Here is a 12,206-nt window from a genome sequence, read left to right on the forward strand (position 1 = left end):
GGGGATAGGTCAGTTTTGCCTTAAAAGAGAACCAATTCCAGAGCAGAGAGAAGATCTCACCACCCCAAGGAAGAACAGGAAGGAACCATCAAGTCTTTTGGACCCAGGATCCCTGCACTGAGAAGTTCATGGAACCAAGAGGGAGAGAGCTGTTAACACTGAAGGCAGAGAGAAGCTACAGCAGGCACTCGGCAGCAGAGACCTAGCAAAAAGAGACAGTGTGATGGCATCCCAGCCCATGGAGAAAGCTGAATGTCTTTGGAGAGAGGCCAAGGGCCAGGGCTAGGAAGAGGCTGTCATGATGGAAGAACTGTATCCTGAGTGTTCCTCAACCTGAATTGTAACTATTACTTCCCTAATAAACTCCATAATCATGAATATTGTCTGTGAGTTCTTTGTGGCCATTGCATTGAATTACTGAACCCAGCAGTGAAGTAGAGAATACTGTGGGAGGGACGATCTGTTTTGGATTTGGTAAAGATGGCTGAGAGGAGGCATATCTGAATTCTGCCTCATAAGAATCAGCCTTGGCCTGTTGATCTTGATTCTCCTTCCACCTTGTGAAGTTAGAAGAGGTCAGACACCACTCCTACGCCATTTTTCATCTGTCTGGTTTATTCCATGAGAGCAGGAAGCAGAAGACAACCCTGACTCTTCTGAACAATTTGAAATAAACTGGAAAAGAGAGATAGGCACAAACACTAACCACATGGCAAAATGAATATCATGCTCTCAGGAATCATGTAGTCCGCTCTTTCCTTCCTCCCCAAGAAAGAGTAAATAAGGGATGTGGAAATAAATTACCTATTTAACATGTTGTGAAATGTCCTAACAGCTGCTATAACTTAGTGAAGGAATGCAGAACAGTGATTTTCTTACAGAGGAACCTGCCTCAAAGTGTTCCTCTCTTGTCATTTCCAAGATCTCATACTGAACTATATTTCTTATTGTAGCACCTTTTTGTTGCCATGACAAACTCATTGACATCAGGATCAATGCAACCAAGTATGAAGTTGAAGAGGGTACTCAGGTACCTCGGGGTAAGTCAGGTGTACATATGGGAAAAGGTCAATGATGTTATAAACTCAAAACTGATCATACCTAATGATAAATACTCTCCCCTACAAGCCTCATATCACATGAACTTATCTTTGGGACGGCAGTATTTGATATTCAGGCCCTATCACTTGAAAAAAAAAAGGCAGAATAGTTTATAACATCATGCTTCTAATCCTTGTAGGTCATCCATGATAAATATATTTAACTTCCCATGGAAGAGCAGCAAAAGAAAAGGCCAAGTGTGGACTAGATGGTCCCCTCTACAGGCCTTCCTGATACCTGATGGCTGCCAATTGTTAGTATCTCTCTCTGTGTTACTTTCTCAGCCTGTCTTGCTCTTCAGATGATGAAAACTCTTATATCATCTGTGCACTTCTCCTCTGGATTCTTAAGTAGATTTTCCTGAAAGTAATGAAGGGTGTAAAGAAAGACAGGTTAGTGCTAGTGGAAGGACAGTGAGTATAAAAGTTTAATCTGTAGCTCTGGCTTTAAAGCACTGGGACAAAGTCATTGTGGACACTTTGAATAGTTTTCAATGTCACAGGACAACTGTACTCAAACATCCTTAATTTTTGACCTCTGTCCTCACGGTCATGGCCTCAGGTCCCATACCCCAAGAACGTATCATATATGCTCTTTTCTCTTCTTTCCCTGTAGGGCCTCTCCTTCCTTCAGGTCACTTATCCTTGCTAGAAGACTTTTTTTTAACTCCTGTTTCTCCCCTGGCTGGGCATGTGACAAAGGAGAGCAATAGTTTTCATAGCAGTAGCATCATGGATACCGGTACATGGGTACAGTGTCTCTGAGCAGGTCCTGGCACCGTCTTTTTTCAATTTGAAATTCTTGGGGCAAAGACAGATATCCCAAGAGATAATTTTGGTAAGTTACTATATTCACAGTTCTTTATATGGAAAAAAATTGACAAGAGAATATCAAGAAGCACATCTGACTATTTCAAACAATTAAGAAAGTAACTCAGTGGTTGGAGGAAGGTTGGCTTGGGTACCATTTCTGTGGCAGATACTTGGTTTTTACTTTTGTCATTTCTAGGTTGTCCAGATCCCGATTGCCTTGATAAACCTCAGCTTGGGAATAATAATGATCTGTGTCTCATTTCCAATTTATGGAACTGTACCCACTTCAGTATACATAGGTTACCCAATGTGGGGGGTCAGTAATGGTGAGTAGAGTACCTTCTAAAATAATTGGAGACAGCGTCCTATCTAACTCTACCTTGTATTTATATAACCTTGAGAAATATATCTAACCTCCCTCTGACTCAGTGTTTTTATATTTAATACGGGAATAATAATATAAAAGACATATAAAATTAGGCAAATTAAATATTTAATATATATCAGTTATAATATTTTACAGAAGCATATAACCAAAGACCTAACCCAGAATGGCTTATATATTGAAACCATTGATTATTTCAAAATGAGAAGGACAGTGGCAAGTCATTTCCAGGCTGGTCCTTGGTTGGTGATGCAGGACCTCATCAAGGACTCCTGGTAGACCATGTCAGACTTCTTGACTTAGCTCGGTGTTTGGAAATCTTTTATATACATATTCCAAATCAGCTATGGGTTATGGGGATAGACTTGCCGTTATTGATTTGGTCTCATCAAGATTTACCACTGTGACTGGGGAGGGTTCATTCTACCTTGAAACTTGTGGGATGCTAAAAAAAATGATGGTTTTGTTAGCAGGGAAGAGAAAGGGAGGTGGTTGTTATACAGGCAATTTATAGTGTCTGGCCCAATGACTACCAGGTCATAGTAAATGGTTTATGTTAGCAAATGGGACTATTAGATCAATTTTATTTCATTAGTTTAATAACTATAATTAAAACTAAATTTAAAAATAAAATTTATATTTGAGAAAACTTAAAAAGTGCCCCCCCCAATAAATACACAAAATAATTTTCTGAAAATTGAGAGTATAAATGAGAATAAAATATCAAGTTTCAATCGCTAACAATAGGAGAAAACTTTATAACAATGTTGATGTTAAAATCAGGAACTGATTCACATTCAGGGGCCTCCATTTATTTACCTCTACAAAGTTGAGAAGAGATAGTTAGTGTTGGCTTTATGCTCCCCTTTGCCTATTTACAGCAGAGGTTCAAAGTTTGAAGTAGAACAAATGCTATCTTATGTCTGGGAATGCTTTAGATATCTAATAATATTAATGCCAAAAATATCAAAATCTAAAACCAAACCCATTGCCATTGTGTCGATTTTGACTAAAAGCGACCCTATAGGACAGAGTAGAACTACCCCATAGGGTTTCCAAGGAGCATGTGGTGGACTCAAATGTCGAACTTTTGGTTAGAGCCAAATACTTAACCACTGCGCCTCCGGGGCTCCAATACCAATGATAGCTACCATTAAACTTTTACTATGGTCCACCACTGTCTGTCATTTTGTTGTACTGTGGAGGCCTGTATGTTGCTATGATGCTGGAAGCTATGCCACTAGTATTTCAAATACCAACAGGGTCACCTATGATGGACAGGTTTCAGCTGAGCTTTCAGACTATGACAGACTAGGAAGAAGTGCTTCACCATCTGATTCTACCAAAAAAAAAAAAATTAGCCAGTGAAAACCTTATAAATAGCAGCAGGTATTGTCTGATATAGTGCCAGAAAATGAGCACTTCAGGTTGGAAGACACTCAAAATATGACTGGGGAAAAGCTGTAGAGTCAACTTTAATGATGTGGATGGACTCAAGCTTTTGTGACCTTCATTTGCTGATCTGGCATGAGTCGAAATGAGAAGAAACAGCTGCAAACGTTCATTAATAATTGGAACATGGAATGTACAAAATATAAATCTAGGAAAATTGGAAGTTTTCAAAAATGAAATGGAACGCATAAAGATTGATATCCTAGGCATCAGTGAGCTGAAATGGACTGGTATTGGCCATTGTGAATCAGACAATCATATGGTCTACTATGCCAGGAATGACAAATTGAAGAGGAATGCCATCACATTCATCATCAAAAAGAACATTTCAAGATCTATTCTGAAGTAAAATGCTGTCAGTGATAAGATAATATCCATACTCCTACAAGGGACTATGTTTCAAATTCACTCACCAACCACATTGTAGTGATAATTACTGGTGATTGGAATGTGAAACTTGGAAACAAAGAAAGAGGATCATCAGCTGGAAAATATGGCCTTGTTAATAGAAATGACACTGGAGATCACAGGATAGAATTTTGCAAGACCAATGACCTATTCATTGGAAATACTTTTCTTCAACAACATAAACAGTGACTATGCAGGTGGACTTCACAGGATGGAACACACAGGAATCCAATTGGCTACATCTATGGAAAGAGATGATGGAAAAGCACAATATTATCACTCAGAACAAGGCCATGGGCCAAATGTGTAAAAGACCATCAATTACTTATATGCAAGTTCAAGTTGAAGCTAAAGGAAATTAAAACAAGTCCATGAGAGCCAAAGTATGACCTTAAGTATATCCCACCTGAATTGAAAGACAATCTCAAAAATAGCTTTGGCACATTAAACACTAATGACAGAAGACCAGATGAGTTGTGGGATGACATCAAGGGCATTGTAAAAATGGAGGGCAGTGGGGTCTGACATTCTAACTTCATGAGGGGGAAGGAGAATGAAGATCAACAGCCCAAGTTGATTCCTATGAGGTAGAGGTCAGACATGCCTGCTCTCTCTGCCACCTTTACCAATTCTGACACCAGTGGTCCCTCCACAGAACTCTCTACTTCTCTGCTGAGTTCGATAATTCACTGTGATGGCTGGCCACACAGAACTCACAGACAATACTCACAGTTATGGAGTTTATTAGGGAAGTAACAGGTTATAGTTCAGGTTCAAGAATGCGCAGGTTACAGTTCTCCAATCAGAACAGCCTTTTGTCAGCCGTGCCTGCAGGCATGCCTCTCTCTTTCCCCTTGGCCACTGCTCAGCTCAGGCAAGTATTTCAAAGCAGTTTTAGCTCTGATGATAAGTAACCTGAGGCAACCCATTCCGCCAATAAGCATCAGTCCAAAGGCACTCAGATCTAGCTCCATGGGTCAGCAAACCTAGTTCCACCAGTGTCCAGAGGCACCCTATTCTGCTAGCAAGACTCCTGCCTGAAGGCACTCAGCTTTATTGTGCTGTGGGCAGGGAAGCCCACTACTCCTTATCCTGCCAGTCTCTCCTGCTGCCATTTCTCTCTGTCTCTCTTTCTCTTTTTCCGTTTCCTGGTTCCAGGAGCTTCTCAGCACAGTGATCCTGGGTCCAAAGGACACACTCAACTCCCGGCTTCTCTTTTTTGGTGGTGATGAGATTCTCTTTTCCTGGTACTGGGACAACTCATTTTAAGCCTAACAGGATTTCAAAACTGACCAATCCCCTCATTAGTGTTCCATATACGTTATTAACCTAGTTCCACACAAACATTTGGTGGGAGTTACACAGACTATGGCTAGAAGGGCCATATTAAGTAATTTGTTGCACCACAGACATCATACATGAGAAAAAGCAGAAGATCATTAAAAAGAGATGAAGGAGAGAAAAGACCAAAATGGATGACAGAAGACATTCTGAAACTTTCTCTTATATGTAGAGTAGCTACAGTGACTGGAAGAAATGACCAAGTAAGAGAGTTAAACAGAAGATTTCAAAGGGGGGTTCAAGAAGACAAAGTAAAGTATTATAATGAAATATGCAAAGACCTGGAGTTACAAAATCAAAAGGGAAGAACACGCTTGGCATTTCTCAAACTGAACAAACTGAAGGGAAAATTCAAGCCTCGAGTTGCAGTATTGAAAGATTTTATGGGCAATATATTGAATGATGCAGGAGGCATCAAAAGAAGGTGGAAGGAATACATAGAATCACTGTACCAAAACGAATTGGTTGATGTTCAACCATTTCAGGAGGTAGCATATGATCAGGAACTGAAGGTACTGAAGGAAGAAGTCCAAGCTGCCCTGAAGGGAATGGCGAAAAACATGGCTTCGGAAATTGACGGAATACCAATCGAGATGTTTCAGCCAACAGATGCAACACAGGAGTTACCCACTAGTCTATGCCAAGAAATTTGGAAGACAGATACCTGAACAACCAACTGGAAGAGATTCATATTTGTGTCCATTCCAAAGAAAGGTGATCCAACAGAATGCGGAAATTATCGAACGACATCAATATCGCAAGTAAGTAAAACTTTGCTGAAGGCCATTCAAAAACGGTTGCAGCATTACATCAACAGGGAACTGCCAGAAATTCAAGATGGATTCAGAAGAGGGCATGGAATGAGGGATATCATTGCTGATGTCAGATGGACCGTGGCTGAAAGCAGAGAATGCCAGAAAGGTGTTTACCTCGTGTTTCATTGTCTACACAAAGCCATTGAACAGTGTGGATTATAACAAATTATGGATAACATTTCAAAGAATTGGAATTCCAGAACACTTAATTGTGCTTATGAGGAACCTGTACATAGACCAAAAGGCAGTCATTCAAATAGAACAAGGGGATACTGTAGGGTTTAAAAACAACCTCCTTACAAGGTACAAATACTAATACCAGGAAGCAATCAAACTTTCTCTTTTCTAATCTCTTTAGTTTCCAGTACAGCTAAACCTTTTGCCATTGAGTCAATTCTGACTCATAGCTACAGTATAGGAAAGTAGAGCTGCCCCATAGGGTTTCCAAGGAGGAGCTGGTGGATTTGAACTGCTGACATTTTGGTTAGCAGCTAAGCTCTTAACCACCTCAACACCAGAGCTTCCCAGTACAGCTATATGTGTTTTATCAGAATCACATCAAATTCTCCCCAGGTTAGTTTATCTGATCAAGTTTTTCTTGAAGTTTTATATACATAACATTTCACATTCTTTCTTAAGTTTTTTTATCTAAGATACTGTATAATTTTTTTGCTATAGTAAATGAGGTACTTTTATTCAGTCCTATCTTCAAACATACTCACACACACATACACAAATTTATTTATAATATGTATATATAATTTTGGAACCTCGGTGGCACAGTGGTTAAGAGTTTGGCTGCTAACCAAAAGTTGACAGTTCAAATCCACCAGCCGCTCCTTGGAAACCCTATGGGGTAGTTCTACTCTGTCCTATAGGGTCGTTATGAGTTGGGATCTACTCGACGGCAATGAGTTTGTTTTGGTTTTATATGTAATTTCTGTTTGTGATGTTATTCCCATCTGTCTTATTAAAGTCTCTTATTTTTATAGTAGTTTCTCCGTGATATTCTTGGATATTTCTAATGTAACTCATATTCATACTTAATTAACATTACTGTTAACAATTTTTTCACTTTTTAAAATAAAATTGTATTGACTAAGATAATATACTCAGAACAGTTCATATAATAGTAGCCATCTTTTCTTGATTTTAAATTTAATGACACGATACTGGGTTTTTCCTGTTAAACATGATGAAGACTTTTGCTCTTTAACAAATGGTGCTGGCATAACTGGATATCCACCTGCAAAAAACTAAAACAAGATCCATACCTCACACCACGCACAAAAACTAACTCAAAATGGATCAAAGACTTAAATATAAAATCGAAAACAATAACGATCATGGAGGAAAAAATAGGGACAATGCTAGAAGACATAATACATGGCATAAACACAATACAAACCGTAAGTAACAATGCACAAGCACCAGAAGAGAGACTAGATAACTGGAAGCTCCTACAAATCAAACACTTATGCTCATCAAAAGACTTCATCAAAAGAGTAAAAAGACAACCAAAGACAGGGAAAAATCTTTTGGCTACAGCATGTCCAGTCAGCATCTAATCTCTAAAATCTACAAGATACTGCAACACCTCAAAAAGAAAAAGACAAATAACCCAATTGAAAAAAGGGCAAAGGATATGAATAGGCACTTCACCAAAGAAAACATTCAGGTGGCTAACAGACATATGAAGAAATGCTCACGATCATTAACCATTAGAGAAATGCAGATCAAAACTACAATGAGATATCATTTCACCACAACAAGGCTAGCACTAATCCAAAAAACACAAAATAATAAATACTGGAGAGGTTGTGGAGAGACTGGAACACTTATACACTGTTGGTGAGAATGTAAAATGGTACAACCACTTTGGAAATCGATTTGGCGCTTCCTTAAAAAACTAGAAATAGAAGTACCATATGATCCAGCTATCCCGCTCCTTGGAATATATCCTAGAGAAATAAGAGCTGTCACATGAATAGATATATGCACACCCATGTTCATCACAGCACTGTTCAGAATAGCAAAAAGATGGACACAACCTAGGTGTCCATCAACGGGCAAATGGATAAACAAATTATGGTATATCCACACAGTGGAATACTATGCAATGACAAAGACCAATGATGAAGCCGTGAAGCATCGTATAACATGGAGGAAGCTGGAACTTATTATGCTGAGTGAATTTAGTCAGTCACAGAAGGACAAATACTGTATAAGACCACTATTACAAGAACTCAAGAAAAGGTTTAAACACAGAAGAAAACATTCTTTGATGGTTACGAGGGTGGGGAGGGAGGGTGAGGGTTATTTACTAACTAGATAGTGGATAAGAATCATCTTAGGCGAAGGGAAGGACAGCACACACTACAGGGGAAGCCAGCACAACTGGACTAAACCAAAGCTAAGAAGTTTCCTGAATACAGTCAAATATTTTGAGAGACTGAGTAGCAGGGGTAGGGGTCTGGGGACCACGCTTTCAAGGGGCATCTAGGTCAATTGGTATAACAAAGTTTATTAAGAAAATGTTCTGCATTCTACTTTGGTGAGTGGCATCTGGGGTCTTAAAAGCTTGAAAGAGGCCATCTAAGATGCATCAATTGGTCCCAACCACCTGGAGTAAAGAAGAATAAGAACACCAAAGACACAAGGAAAGTATTAGCCCAAGAGACAGAAAGGACCACACAGACCAGAGACTTCATCAGTCTGAGACCAGAAGAACTAGATGGTGCCCGGCTACCACCAAGGACCGCCCTGACAAGGAACACTACAGAGAGTCCCTGGTGGAGCAGCAGAAAGATGGGGTGCATAACTCAAATTCTAGTAAGAAGACCAGACTTAATAGTCTGATTGAGACTGGAGGTACCCCAGGGCCAAGATGGAAGAGTAGTCAGAGGTTTCCGGTGGTCCCTCTTACAACAAAGACTTGAAAAAACGAGTGAATCAATTACATATGACAGTCTAGGAGCCCTGAACATCAAAGGCAAAATTGAGGAATTGGACTGATTGGCAGGGGGAGGGAGAGATGGTTTAGAAACAGTGAGGAGTTGCCAGACCTAACTCTGCGAGAGCCTGAGCCCTTCAGGCAGGATCAGATTGTGTTACTCAGTAAGGCAGGCAAGCTGTGGCAGTCAGGAGGCGTTTTCCATACCAGGAGAGACCCAACAGCAGAGAGTCTACTCAGTCATCCAGAACCAGTGAGAAAGCCCTCGACCGGCAAAAGATAAGTACTTGCATCTGGCCTACCACACAGTTCAAAAACACCCCACTTTAGGAAAAACCTCTCTCCCATTTACCTCTCCACTCCCTGCTCTGCACTTCATCCGGGACAAGCTTCAGCAATTGCCGAGTCCCCTGGGACAGAAGTAGGACCCGTCACAAGCCCTGAGCCATTCTTCCAGCCTTGGAGAGTGAACAAATTAACAAAAAGGGGAAAAAATAATCTGTCAGCTCCCCTAAGCCAGGAATTCAGCGTAGGCACAGCTCCTTTGCCAAAGCACAGTCATAAGAAGTCCACGGACTTTGAGGGCCTTTCCCCCCACATAGACTTGTGTGAGCCCATTTCAACAGCATAGGCCCTCATTAAAACAGTACAACAGGGTATATACCTGAAGTCTAACTTCAACTGTTTTATCTGTGAAGTGGCAAGTTCCTGACACTTGACACTGCTCTGCCTATTAAATAGAGACTTCACCTACACACATCGGGGGCCTGAGGACTGGTGGCTCCACCCACGCCACCTAGCCACCTACGACAAGGGCCCAGAATAAGTGGTGCCCCCCAGTCCTTACAGCCAAAAGCATTGGCTGTTCATAGTCTGGATGCAAAACCCATCCACCTAAGCACCCTAGGGAACAGGGACATGCTTTCCTCCTGGACACTCGGTGGTGGCTGTCGGCCCCCTGCCTTGTTCAGCGTGTGACCCCCTGCCGCAGCCAGATGCGTGTGCCTACACCAGTCACCCATGTCTGTCAGGACTGTAGGTGAGAGCCTGCACCACACACTTGGTGGCCAAGTACCTGGACTCCTGAGCTGAATCCATACAGAGCAGTTGGTGGACTCCTGGGCTCACATACCTAGTGGCATATCTGGCCACCTGGTGGCAGGACATTGGAGCTTCAGGGGCGCCAGTGATTCAACTAGCTCACATGAGCAGCCTATGTAAGGATATCAATACAAAACAAAATAAGAAGCTAGGACACAGTAAGCAAGAATAAAATAAATAACTATAATAACTTATTGATGGCTCGGAGAAAACAGTCAATAGCAAATCACATAAAAAGGCAGACTATGATGGCTTCAGCAAGCTCCCAAATTTAAGAATCAAGGAATTTTTCAGAGAAAGGAATTTCTTGGAATTACCAGAGGCAGAACACAAAAGATTAACATACAGACCTCTTGAAGATACCAGGAAGGAGATCTGTCAAAATGCAGATCTAGCAACAGAGGAACTTAAGAAGATTAGACAAGAGCATAATGACATATTTAACAGGCTGCAAGAATCCATAGAGAGACAGCAATCAGAAATCCAGAAGATTTACAATAAAATTTCAGAATTAGACAACTCAATAGAAAGTCATAGAAGCAGAATTGAGGCAATGGAAGTCAGAATTAGTGACAGAAGAAGCTTGGATTACTCAGCAGAAATCATGCAGGCAAGAAAGCAATGGGATGACGTATATAAAGCCTTGAAGGAAAAAAATTGACAGCCAAGAATTATATATCCAGCAAAACTGTCTTTCAAATATAATAGGGAAATTAGGGCATTTCCAGATAAACAGAAGTTTAGGGAATTTGCAAAAACCAAACCAAAATTACAAGAAATAATAAAGGGAGTCCTCGAGTTAGAAAATCAATAACATCAGATGACAACCCAAGACTAGAACACAGGACACAGCAACCAGATATCAACCCAGATAGGGAAGTCACAAAAGTAAATCAAAGCTAAAACATAGAAAATAGTGAAACAGAGATGTCAACATGTAAAGATGACAACAGTAAAAAAAAAAAAAGAGGGACAGAAAAATGTAGATGTAGATTTTTCATATAGAGAGGAAGTCAAGGCGATATAATGAAATAGAGGCGGCTTTAAAGTTAGAAAAATAGGGATAAATATTAAGATAACCACAAAGGAAACTAACAATCCTACATGTCAAAATAAAAAAACTAGAAAAATATGAAGACTCAGCAAAAACAAAATCCACAACAATGAAAAAGATGAAAATACCTAAACAAAAATAACTCAGCACAGAAAATTAAATGGAACAAAAAAAACTGTCAACAACACACACAAGAGACATCAAAATGACAGCACTGAACTCCTACCTATCAATAATTACACTGAATGTAAATGGACTAAAGGCACCAATAAAGAGACAGAGAGTGGCAGACTGGATAAAAAAACACGATCTGTCTATATTCTGCCTACAAGAGACACACCTTAGACTTAAAGACACAAACAAACTACAACTCAAAGGACGGAAAAAAATATATCAAGCAAACAACACTCAAAAAAGAGCAGGAGTGGCAATATTAATCTCTGGCAAAATAGACTTTAAAGTAAAATCCACCACAAAAGATAAGGAAGGATACTATATAATTATTAAAGGGTCAATACACCAGGAGGACCTAACCATACCAAATATTTATGCACCCAACGACAGGGCTCCAAAATACATAAAACAAACTCTAACAGCACTGAAAAGAGAAATAGCTCCACAATAATAGTAGGAGACTTCAACACACCACTTTCAGTGAAGGACAGAACATCCAGAAAGAAGCTCAATAAAGACATGGAAGATCTAAATACCACAATCAACCAACTTGATTTCATGGACATATATCGAACACTCCACCCAACAGCAGCCAAGTATACTTTCTTTT

At 40.0% G+C, this 12,206-nt stretch overlaps 1 protein-coding gene across 1 annotated transcript in view; it reads left to right on the top strand.

Annotated features, from left to right (window-relative positions):
• The window catches only part of LOC101342297 (membrane-spanning 4-domains subfamily A member 4A-like), an 86,947-nt gene that overhangs the window by 17,823 nt on the left and 56,918 nt on the right, over positions 1 to 12,206 (top strand). Inside the window, exon 2 of the mRNA XM_023743178.1 lies at positions 954 to 1,040. Within this exon, the coding sequence (XP_023598946.1) occupies positions 969 to 1,040 (72 nt within the window). The 5' untranslated portion in view covers positions 954 to 968. The remainder of the gene's footprint in view (positions 1 to 953; positions 1,041 to 12,206) is intronic.

The sequence above is a fragment of the Trichechus manatus genome, unplaced genomic scaffold (assembly GCF_000243295.1).
Source record: "Trichechus manatus latirostris isolate Lorelei unplaced genomic scaffold, TriManLat1.0 scaffold00240, whole genome shotgun sequence".
NCBI classification, from domain to species: Eukaryota; Metazoa; Chordata; class Mammalia; order Sirenia; family Trichechidae; genus Trichechus; species Trichechus manatus.